The 18,157-nt window shown below is 32.5% G+C and overlaps 2 protein-coding genes across 3 annotated transcripts; both read right to left on the bottom strand.

Moving 5' to 3' along the window:
- Positions 1-7,249: 7,249 nt before the first annotated feature.
- LOC127075340 (cationic amino acid transporter 8, vacuolar) lies at positions 7,250-10,667 on the bottom strand. 2 transcript variants are annotated; one of them, XR_007786389.1, is made up of 3 exons: positions 8,822-10,667; positions 8,152-8,233; positions 7,250-7,557 (listed from the first exon to the last, which is right to left on the bottom strand). XR_007786389.1 is itself a non-coding variant. In XM_051016827.1 (2 exons), exon 1 carries the CDS (start codon positions 10,591-10,593, stop codon positions 8,836-8,838), a length of 1,758 nt encoding a protein of 585 aa, XP_050872784.1. In that variant the 5' UTR covers positions 10,594-10,667; the 3' UTR covers positions 7,250-7,557; positions 8,822-8,835. The 2 variants fall into 2 exon arrangements, 1 of the variants encoding a protein (XP_050872784.1); XM_051016827.1 differs by lacking the exon at positions 8,152-8,233.
- A 2,380-nt stretch (positions 10,668-13,047) lies between these two features.
- Positions 13,048-13,560, bottom strand: LOC127137304 (uncharacterized). Its single transcript, XM_051063774.1, has one exon. It carries the CDS (start codon positions 13,558-13,560, stop codon positions 13,048-13,050), a length of 513 nt encoding a protein of 170 aa, XP_050919731.1.
- Between the last annotated feature and the right edge of the window lie 4,597 nt (positions 13,561-18,157).

Genomic DNA, 18,157 nt, shown 5'->3' with positions numbered 1-18,157 from the left:
ATCGAAACCGGAGGTCCGAAAGTCCTCCAACGATGAAAAACGCAGAAAATTCTGCATTCTGTTTTGTGTTAACGCAGGAATAGCATTATTGATTTGCGTTAACCGGTTAACCAAAAGCGTTAACCGGTTAACATTGTTGAAAATCTGTTAGAATTGTATTATGTCTTGCGTTAATTGCTTAACCAAAGGCGTTAACCGGTTAACGCTGTTGAAATCTGCCAGGAAGTGCATTCTGTTTTGCGTTAACCGATTAACCAAAAGCGTTAACCGGTTAACACTGTTTGAAAAGTGAAAGATGTAGATTTTAATCCTGTATTCGTTTTGGAATGAAATTTAAGTGTGCGTATTTGATGATTAGCCTATAATTGTGAATGATATATTGTTAGGAATGTGTATATGTACCATTGGTGGATAATTCATAGAGTTGAATTATGGCGATATGTGGAATGTTAAGATGGTAGAGATGATCTTAATTGTATATGTATTGGTATTTGTACATTCATTCATGGCATGGTCGACTTCATAGTGGAAGCGGTGAAACTGTGGGTTCACATGGTATTAGACGTTGATCCTTGAATGGAAATAGGCGTAGCAGACGTTGATCCTTAATTGGAAATAGGCGTGATGGCTTTGATCTTGTCCGGATCGGAAGCGTGGCTTGGATTCTAGATATTAAATCGGAAAGCGGTGAAACGTTGGGTTCACATTGAGGTACCGCATGCATAAAGTCACATGTCTTGCATTGAGTCACATTAGAGTCATGTGAAAATTGATATGATTGTGATGTGTGTATGAGATATGATAATTGAATTTGGTGATGTTTGAATACATAACTTGAAAAAAAGGTGTGATTATGTGCTAATTGTAGTTGTGTGTATATTTGAGAATATAATATTGGATTTGAAGATTATACTCCTTGCGTTGTGATGGATGTTTGAAATATGTGAAATAAATGTTGATTAATATTATTTACATGGTTATACGAAGTGTGATGAATTCCTTCAATTGTTGATTTAATCATTGTGCCTTATTATACTTCTTCATAATGATTTGAATTCTCACCCTTTCTGTTTGAATGTTACCTTTACATGGGTATCGTGCAGATACTCAGGAGTAGTATCGCTGAAGTAAGTGGACGGTAGCTCGCTCGAGATTAGCCGGAGAGTTTCCGTATTTTAGTTTGAAGACTAGGTAATGAGTCAATGCTCTGGTCATGTAACACTGGGTAGATTAGTAGTATTGAACTCGTATCCTATTTGGATATGCATTATGTCATTACTTGTGAACGTGCTTATTTGCAATTGCTGTTGAGAGGCCATAGTGCCCAATATTCTGATCATAGTTTTAGTTTATTTTGAAGAGATTATTGCGAGACGATCATGATATGGGACATGGATCATTTTATGAAATATATGAGTATTCATTATTTTCCGCTACGAACGCATATTCTTGAATATTCATGATAATTGAAATGTGTTATTTTAAATGACCAGGTGTATTGTATATTGATGATGAATGAGGTTTGGTTTTTGAAAGCTTTTAGTTTTTGAAAACGTCGATGTGACGCCCTTTTGTTTATATGCGTGCTTATTTACTCTGATTATATGTTAAGTATTTTGGGGTAGAAAAAGGGGTGTTACATTTAGTCTAACAGCATAGGCTAAATTTGGTCTCCCCTCGTGTGGTCCATTGTTTCCTGGACGCTGAAATTTTGCCTATGACGTGAAAGACTGTTACAACATGTGTGCTAACTTTGATGCTCTCCTCTTTCATGACTTTCATGCAACGCTTACTGAATACTTGCCCGGACATTAACACCGCACTCCATCTTTCACCTCTGGTTGCGAATGTAGAAGCCAACTTATAATAGGTTGATCTTACCAATGCGGTTATTTGGCAGATTTCTAATTCCTTTGAATACCCCGTTCATGCATTCCACAAGGTTTATTGTCATGTGACCCCATCGACAACCTCTGTCAAATGCCCTTGTCCACTTCTCTCTGGTATGTTATTTAGCCATCTCCACGCGTCTTCATTAGACAGTCGAATTTCATCACGATAATATTGAAATGACGACTGAGTTAGAGCATACCCATCATTCACCACCTTATTGCGAAGATTCTTATCTTTTATTGCACGCATGAAGTTTTGTGCAATATGTCTGATGCAATAGACATGGGTAGAAGGAGGATCATGTCATCCGTTGTCATGGTTGTTGTAGGCACTCTCAATGGCAACATGTCTATCAGAAATCAAACAGAGATTGGCTTGTGGAGCCACATGCGTTCTGAGATGTCGAAGAAAGAAACCCCATCCACCAGCCGTTTCACCTTCAACCAGAGCAAAGGAAATGGGAAAGACATTATTGTTGCCGTCTTGTGCAACCGCCATAAGCAAAGTACCCTTGTATTTGCCGTATAACCAAGTGCCATCAATTTGAATAATAGGTTTGCAGAATGCGAAACCTTTGATGCATGGGTCAAACGCTCAAAAGAGACGGTGAAAGATTCTATTACCTGTAACACAGGTTCCGTCTGGCATCATTGCTGGCAATGTCTCCATCATTGTCACGGTTCCTGGGACATATGTTTTAAGGGCCCATAAAAATCGTGTCAATTCTTTGTATGAATCCTCCCAGTTGCCGAATACCTGTTCAACAGCCTTTGTCCTCCCAATCCAGGCTTTCTTGTAAGATGGAGTATAATTACATGTTGTTCTGATATGGGATATAATTATACTCACCTTCACTAATGCGTCTTTATTAACCAACGACATAATATCTTGACATATCAATGCAACGCTTAGTTTACGGTAATCTTGTTCAACGTTAGTTGCAATGCAACTGTGAGGTGAGTCTATTGAAGCGATCTCCCAAGAGTCATTTTTATTTTTGTAAGACGCAACCAACCGAAACTTACAAAGGATGTTACGACATTCGATAACATACCTTCTTGAATCAATGCGTTTCACTGTAAAATCAACAGAGTTTTTCATGTGGAATTTTTTGATAGCTCGCACACATTCTTCTTTGGTACGAAACATGTCTCCCACCTTTAATTCGCCTTCTGATCATGGATACGGGTTATAGAAAACACTGTCGGATGTATCATCGTCGTGCAGATCCAAATTTGTCATATGTTGAGGCGGATTGTAGACACGACTATGAGGTATTGGTGGTGGTTGATCATCATCTTCAATGTCGTTGTTCAGCATCTGATCAACCTGTATCTCGGTCTCCTTTTCTTCTTCATCAACGACGTCAACTTCTGCTTCTTCTTCTGGGTTGACGTCATCTAACCATTGTGGATTAAATTCACCAGATTCATCCTGACTGGTTATTTGAGACTGCTGAGACGGTATACATGGTTGAAGAGTAATGTACAACTCAATACAGTTGCAGCCTGAATGTTCATGACTAACAAGCATGTATTCAACATCTTCATCGTCTCATACCTTAAGCGGGCAAAACTTGCATTGACTATTCTAAAAAAATATTGGATTTTGATACGTGATCTTTGACACAATACCCGATCCTATACATGATTGTATTCTTTTTTTCAAATGCAAGAATGTTGCATTTCTCTTGATCGTAAGTCTAATGGTATCAGTGTTTCGAAAACAAAAACCATATAACTCAGACTCGTATGTTTCACCGTTGCAATGAACGTTGACACTGTATTTTGGTGAAGATGACATTGTGCAGATGAAAACTATTTTCTTGCTGCAGATGAATGTGAGTGATGTGTCTTGGATGTTGATAGTAAGACACTTAAATAGGGAAATGATATGTCTCACATGCTAGCTAGTTCGAAGTGATGTGTCGCATATGCAAGCTAGTCTGAAATGATGTGTCAACCATGTAAGCTACTAAGAAGTGACATGTTCAGCATGCAAGAGAGAGGACAGCCATGTGTCAGACATGCAGACACACACTCCAATTGATTTGGCACCCCCATTCATTCCTTGCACATGGGCGTCAATCCATTTGGCGACACCTTGTCAAAGCATGCATGCAGACCTCAAAACCAAGCAATCAGACCTAGGTCTTGCATGCATGTCCTTATGGAGGCGCCAATTTGAATGTCGGCACAATGTACAAGTTGCACATGGGCGCCAATTCAATTGGAGACACCATGCAAGCATAACTTTTCATGCTCCCATTCATTTGCTTATAAATACATCCACACCATCAACACTTCTTCCACACCATCACTTTCACTACTTCTTCTACAATACTTCTTCTACAATTTCATCTGCAACAACTTCTTGTAGTTTCATCTGCATCAACCGCTTTCTTCCCCGACAAAATGTCTATCCTCACAATGGTCGAAACGCATTGAGGAACGATTGCGAACATAGCAACTTATGTAAGTTTTTTTCTTTTGTTATTTGTTTTAATAGAGGTCCCTTTTATTTTAAAATACCAACTTAGTCAAGTTTTTTGTTCTTTCTTTTATAGGATGTTTCAAGGTTCCGGACTCGGGTCCACGAACATGTCCATATGGACCTGATGATTCAACCTCATGTTGAACTCGCTGGTTTTGGTCACATAAGCAAGATTTTGTCTTGGTCCGTAGATAACAAATTCATTCTTGCTTTATGCGAAAGATGGCGTCCAGAGACACACACATTTTGGTTCCCAACCGGTGAGTGTACCGTGACGTTAGAAGACGTCTATATGCTTTTGGGACCGCCCATTGAAGGTAAGGCTGTTAATGGTAAAACCACCTATGCAAATTCAATTTGCATGGACCTCTTGGAGACTGATTTTTTAAATGATAACGCAAGAGGTCAATGTATACTACTTTCACGCCTTAAGTCATACTATAATAGTTTATACTTAGATGAGCATTCTACCGAAGATGCTAGAATAATAAAAGCTAGGTGTTACATTATGTTGTTAATTTGTTCGTTTTTATTTCCCGAAGGTAGTGATTCTAGCATTCATATTATGTATTTACCTTTACTTAGACATGTAGATAGAATAGGAAGTTACAGTTGGGGATCTGCTTGTCTAGCCTATCTCTATAGCTCCTTGTGCAAAAGATCACACAAAGACACATCTACATTTTCTGGATGCGTTGTTTTGCTACAAGCATGGGATTGGTCAAGACTACCGTCCCTAGCACCCGTCAACAACAATCCTTTCACATTCCCTTATGCACAAAAGTAAGTTGTTTAAAATCATATCTTCTTTCACATTTCAGTTCATTTGGCGTCCATACCTTAATTTGGATCATGACCATGAGGTCAACGTTGAAGACGCGCCCGTATGGACTGCATGCACACCGATAATACGGTTCACAACCGTGGAGATGCACAATAGTGATCGTGTGAAGTTGTAGTTCGGTATGCCCCAAAACATCCCAGATCCCCCAGCAAGCCTAGGAGAGTGGCATCTGCGCAAAGTTAACGACCAATGGAACTCCAATCCATGGCAAAGCTTCGCAAGATCGGAGTGTCGCAAATGGAAGCACCGCCATGACCATGTCTTAACTGAAGCAATCATGCCATATGAAGAAAAACCAAGTCGTACTTATATGGCTTGGTACAGATCGGTTGGTTTTCAGTTCATCGTCGAGGATATGTACCTCTACGACCCATGCCAGATGACTTACACACCTAACACCTCAACATCAAACCCCCAACAACAGTGTCAGACCGGATACACACAACCCCCCGTCCGTCAAACTTTTCATTCAGCCAACACACAAACATACAACCAAAACATGCCATACACCCAACCCCAATACCAAGAGCATACCCCATACCACCACCAACAAATTGACCATCAACCTGAGACCCAACATCACTTCGCACCCACCCCATCACCCTACCAAAGTCGCCTTAGCCAGAACACCCAACGATCATTCAACGCCAACCACCCCTCCTCCTACCATAGCCAAGAAGCCGAAACCTCACAAAACCAAAACATCCAACAACCCTATCTCTACCAAACACCCTAAAAACCTTTCTAACATTTCCTCGACGCATCATTCACACTCATGTCTCCCTTCAACCGTCCCGGTCGCCTACCAATGAGTCAACCACAAACCCAACTACTCTGGCATGGGTCATGAACTCAGCTACGGCGGTACACCCTCGATGCATACTGAAGACTATGCCGACTTGTCTGACTACCTCAATAGACCATCTCCTATAGTTGGTAGTGACGCTTCTGGTCCCTCAGATGCTCAAACACCAGTGGTGAATCATCAACATGGGTTAGGGCCACGGGTTAGGGTAGCTAAGGGATGTGGGACCGGAGGTCGGTTAGGTGATCCCGGTCATCACCATTAGGCTTTTTTGTGTAAACGGAAAATTTTATTAATATCAATTGGTCATATTTCAAATTTATGTATCACGTAGACCATTTACCAAAAAAATTGTATTTTACACTGAGGTGTCAATCCAATTGGCGTCTCCTATCAAGTAATACACATGGGCGCCAATTGGATTGGCTAGAGCACATGTCCTAGCCAATCCAATTAGCGTCTCCATTCAATTTTCAAGAGGAGTCGTCAATTCAATTGGCGACTCCTCCTAAAAGTGAGGTAGTTTGAGATTTTTTTTTAAACCAAAGGTATTTTGGGAAGTTCAATGAAAAAGTGAATTATTTTTATAAAAAAATCTAAATATGACCTTGACAAAATAAAGAAATCAATAGTGACCTTGATATTTATAAAACTAAATAATAGCATAAATATGTTTATAAAAAATGTCAAAACAAAATTAACATTTATATACGAAAACAAAATAAAAGTTAATATATTAAAATAATATATGAATTCAAATACTAAAAAATGTGTTATTTTTTTAATTATTTATATTCCTAATATAAAATAATAAATTATATATTATTGATGTAATCATTTTACTAATATATATTATTAATGATAAACGTTATTTTTAAATTAATAAATAAATCTTAATATTTTTTTTATAAATGAAAACAAAGGTTTTTATTCAAATATTTATATAAATAATGTCAAAACAAAAATAATATTATATAAAAAAAATACCATTTATTCAAATATTTTTATATATCAAAAATTAATTTTGTAATTCATACTTTCTTTTAAAAGTAACAAACTTTTTTGATAATTTTTTTTTATATTTTTATTATATTTAGAAACTAACGCTCAGATATCCTAGTATCCGGTCAATGAAGGTCACTCCATGCAAAAAAAAATCATAGTTGTGAAGTGGATAAGATTTATGCATACTTACAAATGCACTGCAAGATTACTGGACCTCAAAAAATTAATAAAAAAACCCTCAACGGACACTTACTTCTCTTTCATCACATCTAACAATTATTCAAATGTCAAAGTTCTGATTCACATTTCACACATGAGTTCTCCAGCCACTAAAAATACTTGACTCTTCATGATTCCACAACACATAAGGCTATTCTTAACACAACATAAGAGAATCCACAACATCTCAATTGATGGAACTTGAAAACATGTTACCTTTAATTGACACCTTAATTTAAGTCATCATACTTTGATTCTTGACCAATTCCATGATCCACATCATAAGTTGCATGAACACCTACAAATATATAATACACAAGCATCACACCAGTACAAATGTTTTTTATTCAAATTATTTTATAAATAATGTCAAAATAAAAATAATATTACATAAAAAAAATACTGTTTATTCAAATATTTTTATATATGAAAAATTAATTTTGTAATTCATATATAAATTAAAATATATCTTTCTTTTAAAAGTAACAAACTTTTTTGGTAATTTTTTTTTCTTTTTTATATTTTTATTATATTTTAAAAACTAACGCACACATATTCCAGCATCCCGTCGATGAAGGCCAGTCAATGCAAAAAAAATTCTTAATTGTGAAGTGGATAAGATTTATGCATACTTACAAATGCATTGCAAGATCACTGGACCTCAAAAGATTAATAGAAAAACCCTCAACTTCTGCAACACAGACACTTACTTTTCTTTCATCACATCTAACAATTATACAAATGTCAAAGTTGTGATTCACATTTCACACATTAGTTCTCCAGCCACTAAAAATACTTGACTCTTCTTGATTCCACAACACATAAGGCTATTCTTAACACAACATAAGAGAATCCACAACATCTCAATTGATGGAACTTGAAAACATGTTACCTTTAATTGACACCTTAATTTAAGTCATCATACTTTGATTCTTGACCAATTCCATGATCCACATCATAAGTTGCATGAACAGCTACAAATATATAATACACAAACATCACAAGAGTACAAATGTTTTTATTCAAATATTTTTATAAATAATGTCAAAACAAAAATAATATTACATAAAAAAAATACCGTTTATTCAAATATTTGTATATATGAAAAATTAATTTTGTAATTCATATATAAATTAAAATGTATCTCTGTTAAAAGTAACAAACTTTTTTGGTAATTTTTTTTTTCTTTTTTACATTTTTATTATATTTTAAAAACCAACTCACAGATATCCCAGCATCCAGTCAATGAAGGCCAGTCAATGCAAAAAATTCTTAGTTGTGAAGTAGATAAGATTTATGCATACTTACAAATGCATTGCAAGATCATTGGACCTCAAAAGATTAATAAAAAATCCCTCAATTTCTGCAACACGGACACTTACTTTTCTTTCACATCTAACAATTATACAAATGTCAAAGTTGTGATTCACACATTTCAGACATTAGTTCTCCAGCCACTAAAAATACTGACTCTTCTTGATTCCACAACACATAAGGCTATTCTTAACACAACATAAGAGAATCCACAACATCTCAATTGATGGAACTTGAAAACATGTTACCTTTAATTGACACCTTAATTTAAGTCATCATACTTTGATTCTTGACCAATTCCATGATCCACATCATAAGTTGCATGAACAGCTACAAATATATAATACACAAGCATCACACCAGTACAAATCAAGAATCTATAGAAAGCCTCATACCCCAATGATCCCATAAGAAAAAGGTTTGTCGCAATCGACAAAGAAGGCAACCACGGAACCAGCGGAGCTCCCCAAACCTTTGGTTGCCTCTTCTCTGGAAGCAAACTCAACACCAAAGTCGCCAAAAACCAGACACAGGCAGCCACCGTATACCCAATCCAACCAAACAAACCCGAATTCCAAAACACTGTCCCAACAATACAAGAACCAATAACAACAAACAAACACAAAAGAACCTTCCAAAAATCACTCTTATCATCCGTTCCTTCCCTTGCATAATATCTCCTAACAAGCAACGCAATGGCCATGAGCAAAAATATGAAAAGAGTACACACAGAAAAAACACTAGACAGAACATCCAAACTAGTAAAAAGAGCAACAACACAACTCGATAGAGTCGTTAAAAGTGTAGCATATATTGGTGTGCCAGTTTTAGGATGAACACGTGCGAAAAAGGGTGGAATCATATGCGATCGCGCAATTTGAGTTGTGTACCTAGCTTGCCCCATTGACCCAACAAGCAAACTTGTTGTCATTCCTTTCAAAGCACAAATACTCACTAAATATTTAGCCCAATTCATACCAATTTGAACAAAAGCAACTGAATAAGCAGCTCCATCATCAATCTCAATGTACTTAACCATTGACACAAGGGCCAATGCCATTAAACAATAAATAACTGTTATCAACGACATTGAACCTATCAAACCAATAGGTATATCTCTAGAAGGTTTTTTAGTTTCTTCAGCCATAGTTGCAACCATGTCAAAACCGGTATATGACCAATACACAACAGCAGCGGCGTTAAAAACGCCTTTAACGCCGTAAGGAAGAAACGGCGTTAAGTTTGACGACTTTCCGTGGATAAAACCAACTATTATAATGAAAGCTATAACCAGAGTTGTGGCAATTGAAGTAATCCAAGTTAATATAGAGGTTTTTCGAGTTCCGCTAGCTGCGAATCCGTTAGCGATTAACAGAACTCCAACGGCTAATGGATCGAGCATGTTGAAGCCGTCTTTAAAAGAGTCGATTCGGATCCGGAAGAATTCTGAATCGTTTTTTACCATTGTGGCGAAGTAGGATGACCATGAACGGCCGAGACCGGCGGCGCCGACGATAGCTTCGAGGAGGAGGTTACCGGCGGCAACAAAAGCGAGGAAGTCACCGAGTTCGATTCGAAGGAAGGAAAAGGATCCACCGGCGACCGGAACTTCAACGGCGAATTCGGCGTAGATGAAAGCCGAAAGAAGAGCAGAAAAACCGGATGCGGCGTAGGAAAGGACAATGGCGGGACCGGCATGGACGCGAGCTTCTTGACCGGTGACGACGAAGATGCCTGAACCGACGACAGAACCGAAGGCTAGCCAGGTTAGGTCCCACCAGGTGAGGCAACGAGCCATGCGATTCTCGCTGGCTTTTGGAAGGACGAGGAGTTCGTGAGAATCCGATGAGCGGTTCAGGAGGCGGTCCTTCAGACGCGGACATGTGTTTGCTAAGGCATTCCGGTAGGTTTCACCAGTTTGGAAAGACGGTTCTGGAAAGAAATCTTGCTTGCTCCACCGCCAGTAGCTACGCGGATTTGAAGGTGCGGTGGCGGTGGAGGAGGACGCCGGTGGTTCCATGGATAACTCAAAACGATGGTTGGTGAGTGGTGATACTGGTTGGTATTGATATTATATGTCTTCTTTTTATAGTTGAAAAGTTGAACATTAAAATAAAATCTAGTATTTTTAATAACATAATAACACGTGAATATCAATTTTACGGTTAATAAATTAATAGCATATCTTTTTCATTATTTTCGAGATAAAAAAACTCTCAGATCTTAATTATTTAATATTATTTGTTGTATAGTGTTCAGTTTGAATCATACATTATTTTTAATCATTAAGGTAATTATGGTAAATGAGTTGTTTTTTTCACTAAATATGGAGCAATTCCAAAATTGTGAACATAATGTACTAATGAATGAATTGCGTCTCGATACAATCACAATCCAGACAGAATTTGTTCATAAAAACAAAGTCTACAAAAGTTTCTTAATTAGTTTTTTTACCAGAATAGTTAAGTTATCCCAAATAATTATAAATTAGATACTTTGGTCAACTGAAATTGGATTTGAGGTATTATCATAAAGAAATATGCCTGTAAATTATTTTTACCCTAAAAAACATGTATACTTCAAAATTACATTTTTATTATAATATTATTTTATAGTGTTTACACTACCTTTAAATTCATATTTTATTTCAAAAAAGTGTTATCATACCAAATTTAGTTTTTAAAATCACTAAATTAGAGCTTAAATTGAAATAAACATTTTTAGAAATTACATTCAATAAAAAATATTTGTATAAAATCATATTTAATTGTTAATTTTATATTATAATTTTTTATATAATTTAAATGCACTTTTATTCTTTTTATTTAAGATTTAAATGCACATATAATTTAAATGCACTTTTATATAAAACACTAATTTTTTATATAATTTAAATGTACTTGTATTCTCTTTATTATATAATTGTAGAATATTTTATATAATTTAATATTATACCAAATATAGTTTTTTACTTTTTTTTTTAACTAGTAAAGGACCCGTGCGTTCGCACGGGTCGCGCAAGTGCAATAATTTATTTAAAAAAAATTAAAATATAATATATTTTTTGTTTATATATATATATATATATATATATATATATATATATATATATATATATATATATATATATATATATATATATATATATATATATATATATATATATATATATATATATATATATATATATATATATATATATATATATATATATATATATATATATATATATATATATATATATATATATATATATATATATATATATATATATATATATATATATATATATATATATATATATATATATAGTTGGATCAACGTACACAAATTTATTGCATAAGAGTTTTTTTTAATGTAATGGATGTTAAATGATCAATAAATGGGTTCAAAAAATTTCCACAAATAACTTTTTCCAGTTTGGGACATAATAAAGTAAAACATTATTAATTTATAGTAATATAATTTGCTTAATTTTTTTGTATACTATATTAAGGAAATAATAAAAAAATATAATACAAAAATATTTTTACAATTTATTGGTATATTGATATATAATAAACATTCCATTGTTAATGTTATGAATAAACATTCCATTTATCATTGAGATTTTGGACATAAGAAATAAAAATATATTTATTTAGTAATTGATAAAATTTTCCAATCTGTTACTAATTTGAGGTATAAAAGCGCAAATATTAACCTTCATAATAAATGATTATTTAACCAAAATACATAAACCATGTAAAAGAAATACCAGAACCTCGTTTGTTTTAAAATATAGTAATGAATACTACCAAATGTTGAAATTAATTGCAATTGATACAGTAAGGTTTAATGCAACAAAAGATATTGAAACAAAAGGTTCACAATTTTAGTTAAAATTGTGAGAAATAAGTCCAGCAACAAAAATGATTTAACTTCGTACAATTCTTTGGTCCTTAAAAAACTAGATTTATACAAAACCTGCCCGCAACCTTTTAGGAAGTGATGATTCATTACCCTGTAAAAAACAATTACATCCATATAAACAAATGTTAAAACATAACGTATATTTTATACAACTCATTCAATAAAATTCTAATAATAAACAACGACATTTGTTGATATAATATAACTAATGAAAAACTTACGTTCTATAAGTTTTCAAAAATTTCTTTGAACACGACGTTTGTTGTAGAATTCAATGGATGATTATCTTTGTCATGGATTAATATCTTAAGCCCTTTTTTGCTTTTGATCCTTGTCATGGAAAGGAGAATATCCTCCAAGATGCTTCACTCGGAGAAACATACCTACAAATAATATAATGAAAGGCAATGGATTTAAAATTAATAGAATGATTATTGTAGACAGAATATATAAATTTTATTATAACACATATAGTCAAAACAGTGTACATATAAAATTTTCTACACCATGCATGTAAAGAAAAATTGCACACTTTTAGTTGAAATAGATAAATTGCATGACATCATATTTCAAGTGATATATTAGAAACGTACCTACAATCAATATACTGTTTGATCTCATCAATATTCTGCGGCTGGTTGGAAGTTCCATCATCATTCGGTACAATGTCAGCGGTGATTCTGTCGTAACCTTTGTTGATGTACTTGAATAAGTACTTAATCGATGTACTTTGATTGCACCATTCCATGTTTATGTGAGCTTGGTACTTTGTCAACAACTTTGCATTGTATGGAACAACATTCCGGTTATCGACTTGAATTCCATTCTTAAGAACTGTATGTCCATTGTCCCTTCTTTTATATACCGGAAACCCATCTTGATCAACAATTGTTTCGGGCTGAAACTGTTTTGGAAAATATTTAGAACATTTTCCATCTTTCATGCACGGTGAAGATCGATTTGCAAATCCACACGGGCCATGAATCATGTGAGTTTTAACCAAATTATACAACTCTTCATTTGCATCATTTTTCCTCCTCAAAACAGTTTTAAAATGTAATTCTTCATCTACCATTTTGAATATTTTCTATTATAGTACTCACTCAGGCTCTATAATTCAAAATGATCATACTTGATCATACATCTGAAAAAATTACACATATATAACAGATATTATATATCTTCATCATTATAAATAAAACAAAAGATATATAATTTTATAGTGAATAAAAATATCAAATGTTCACCTGATAAAAAACATAACTTACATTGCCATGGCTTTATTTGAATAAAGTTTTCTTACAGCTTTTGCTCATTCAACATGATAAGTTCATTTCTTGAATTTGGAACAATACTTGAAATGCTAATATATAATATATAAGGTACATGTTAAGAATGGATCATTTCCATTATATATATATATATATATATATATATATATATATATATATATATATATATATATATATATATATATATATATATATATATATATATATATATAATATATATATATATATATATATATATATATATGGTACGAAAATTCGTCTGTTCCCTCCAAAATAATTGGCAATTACGTAATATGTGGATATGTGTAATATAGGGAAATGAAAAGTTTTTCATCAGCCTATGTATTAATATAGCCGTAAAACCTAAAGGGATTTTATTAGAGCATGTTTATCTATAGTTTTCCCAAGTTCCTATACATTTACCGATGTTGCTGTGTCAGAAGCATTTGGATATTTGAGATTTTCCAACGTTCTCTCATTTGCAATGTCCATAAAGAAACACACGCTCCTACAATTTAAGTGGTTCATATTTATTATTAAAAAAATTCAATTTGTCATTTAAAGAAAATCAAACAATGATAATATTTGACAAAAAAAATACAATAATAATTAATTTGATTTCAGGATATTGATTTCATTTTGGAATGATAAGATTTCAACAACAATAAAATAACGGTAATCTTTATTATTAAAAAAATTCATTTTGTCATTTAAAGAAAATCAAGCAACGATAATATTTGGCAAAAAAACTAGAGTAATAATTAATTTGATTTCAGGATATTGATTTCGTTTTGGAATGATAAGATTGCAACAACAATAAAATAACGGTAATATTTTTTAGTAGTATAAATAGGTAAGAAAAAATATTGTCAATGTAAGAAAAAAACAGTATTAAGAAAAAATATTGTCAATGTACAGAATGAATTTATAAAAATTGCAATTACATAATGATTTTTTTAAAAAAAATATATATGAATCCAAACAGAATATTGTACCTGGAATTAATTTAAAATTGTATTTTAGTAATCTTATAGGGGAATGAAATAAATTTGTTAGATTTCAAAAAAATTAATATTATATTATTCAAATTTGGTAATTTATTTTAGTAATCTTATAACGGTAATATTTTTTAGTAGTATAAATAGGTAATTTATTTTATCACACTTTTCACTCACATCTAGTCTAAATTTGACCAATTTATTTTATTTAATTTTAATTTTTGTGTGTACACATTTCATTTGAAAATGAACCACAATCAACATAACACATGCTCCAATTTTATGCAAAATGATGGAAGTCCTCTTTGTATCCCAAATCAACAAAACACCCCATATTTTGGAAATCCACCTCTTATTCCAAATCCACACCATAATTCAAGATTTCAAAATTCTCTTTTTATCCCAAATCCATAAAATAATTCACCCATTGGAAATTACTCATATCATACATCACCTTACCCAATGAAAAACTCTCTTTTAATGTATTTTGATATATTTGAATCAATTTTTTAATTATATTTTATATAATATATAGTGGGATTTAATGGGGCCCATTTTCTTAGTCCACTTTAATTATTTACAATCATTTTCTTGTACAACTAAATGTATAAAGAATTGATATTCTTATTGATTTATTACAAATCATGCATAACATTAATTATCTTACGGCTGAATTATTTTAATACTCCACTGACCTAGCCAATAGAAAGGAGGCAGTGGACATAATTATTCATTTCAACCCCCAACTATATTTTGGCAAATAAATAATTTAAATATGTTGAGTTATAATACTATATATGATGACGTGAGATTGGTAAAAAGTATAGTTGCATGCTTAACTTAATCATTTCAAACAAACAATGTAGATTTTCCATTACCAATCAAAAGATAATTCACTGTATATGATAATTATACCTTATATTTTTTTTTAAATCCTTAATTCAGTTGAATGCAAGATTCAAACATTGCTCCAACATTTCTGAACTACCTGCAATTTTAACATATGTATTAGACTTTGAAAAAAAATTGTAAAAAAATGTGTTTCTATGTGTTTTCTATAATTAGTTTTGAAGGATTTCATAATAAATTTTTATGTAATTGTTTTTTTAATTTCTAACACCATTAGGCATGCTGAAACCAAACATGACATGCAATAATCTATTTATAATTTAGTCATATACACATATTTCATAAGATGACAATGCATTTTGTTATCAATCTAAAATACTTATTAACATTTGAAGATATGATACTCATATAAATTTTGTAGTTGAAAGAACACACAAAACACAATGTTCAACATAACAACATAGGATTTTGAATAATTTCACACACATGAATTAAATACTCATTATCATCCTTTAAATCATACATGAAATATAATGTCAATTGTAATCCCACAAAATAAACACTTCAAAAAAGTAAGAACACATCCTACAACCAAAACATATCATGTTCTTAAAAACTTCATACTTAAACTCATTCTGGTGCTAAAAAGTTCATAAAATATATTTCAATATCAAATTTCTGAAAATTCTAATTAAGAAGATGGTTCTATCTTTACTTTCTTGGATGGTTTGGTGCCTGATAATTGCGTAGCGCCAGACGCTTCAAAATCAACTTCTTCACCCTTGTCAGCAATTACAACATCCTTAGCCAGAGTCATTAGAATGATTGATTCTGGATCATTTTCATCAGATGCAGATAATGTTTGCTTGCAATATAAAAAATTAATTATCAGATATAAAATGAATTATAATAATACAATATTTATCATAGAAAATTATTATGTTAACAAATGAAGATACTTACTGCGGAAGTTTCCAAATTTTCTTTGTTAGGGACCAACTTTGCATATTCAGTTTTAGACTGATCCTGCACATTGAAACATCGAATATTTATTATACTTGTTAAATGTTTAAATAATACATGAATTAAGTGAATATTATACGTCTTCTACTATGTAGTCATTTTCAATCTCTTTAACAAAGGCTTCATCATCACAAAGCTTCCAAACAGACGCTTGGGAAAACGTTGGCTGCACCTTAACTCTAAAAGCCATTTTCTTATTCAACAGCATTTCAAGCTCATCAGGATAAACCATTGGATCATCTTCTCCATTCTAATGGAAAAATAATATATCAACCATGAGTGATAATTTGAACTTTACAACTCGATAAACTATTAACATTTTAACTTATGTATAACAATGTACCTCCACCATAGAGTTATGCATAAATTCAGCAGCCATTCCAAGTATAGCAGCACATTCGGAATCCCAGAATACAAATCGATATTTTGATTCACCATTGCTAACATATATCTCAATCTTGTACCTATAGTATTTTAAACGAAGAAAATAATATGATTAATAACAAATTCATTACCAAATTTATTTGCAATTCATCTAGATTATATGTACCTTGGTATAGGCTGTTCGACTTTTTGCCCACATGAACATTCATAAGCTTTTTCAGGATTAGGTGCCTTCGAAGAACACCTTGTGCAGCCATAATAAAACCATCCATACTTTGAGACAACAAATTTCAATGTGGTTGCTACAGTAACACATAAAGTTTCCTAAAAGCAAATCAAAAATGATATTAATTTCAAAAAGCAAACAATATAATTGTAATAGTAAAGATAAATTCGACTCTATAGTATTCAACTTACATGTTTGATTTTGCAGAACTGACTTAAGGACATACATTTCGCATTATGAACAAACCTTTCTACTGGCGAATACTGAGAACCACCAGACCAATTAGAAAGAGATTTTGCAGATTGAGTAGGCTTCTCCTTCTGTTCATTAGTAGGCAACCTATAGAAATAAGATTGTTTTTGAAATTAAAAATTATGTATAATAATTTGAATATAAATAAATAAATAAAATCCATACTTAGACATAAAATCTTGAATTTCAGGGATGTCTTCATTTATCAACAATTTGGAACCACTCCATGCATTTGACACTGTAAATTGTATAATTAATATAAAAATTATTGAACGTATAATGAAAAATACAAATCAGCTATGTATTTATAAAGTCTGATAGTGTAATACCTTGACCATCTTTTACCATTGTATGAGTGAGCAGAATTACAATAGCTCCATTGTTTTTAGGATCATTGTAGTAAGCAAAAAATTTTGATCCATAGATTTCCCATAAATTGCAATTTATGCAATTACCCCTATTTTGCAATATAAATAAACAATATTATATGATGGGATTCAGTGATGCAAAATATATAAATTTATCAAACACATAAGTTATGAAAACAATGCGCATTACTTCAAATCTTTCAGCACAACAGAAACAACAACTTTCTTCCCCGGAGTGTTGGATTGGATATGGTTTATCTCACTAACAGCACCAATAATA

Source organism: Lathyrus oleraceus, chromosome 4 (genome assembly GCF_024323335.1).
Source record: "Lathyrus oleraceus cultivar Zhongwan6 chromosome 4, CAAS_Psat_ZW6_1.0, whole genome shotgun sequence".
Lineage (NCBI taxonomy): Eukaryota > Viridiplantae > Streptophyta > Magnoliopsida > Fabales > Fabaceae > Lathyrus > Lathyrus oleraceus.
This window is presented reverse-complemented; position numbering and strand designations above follow the sequence as displayed.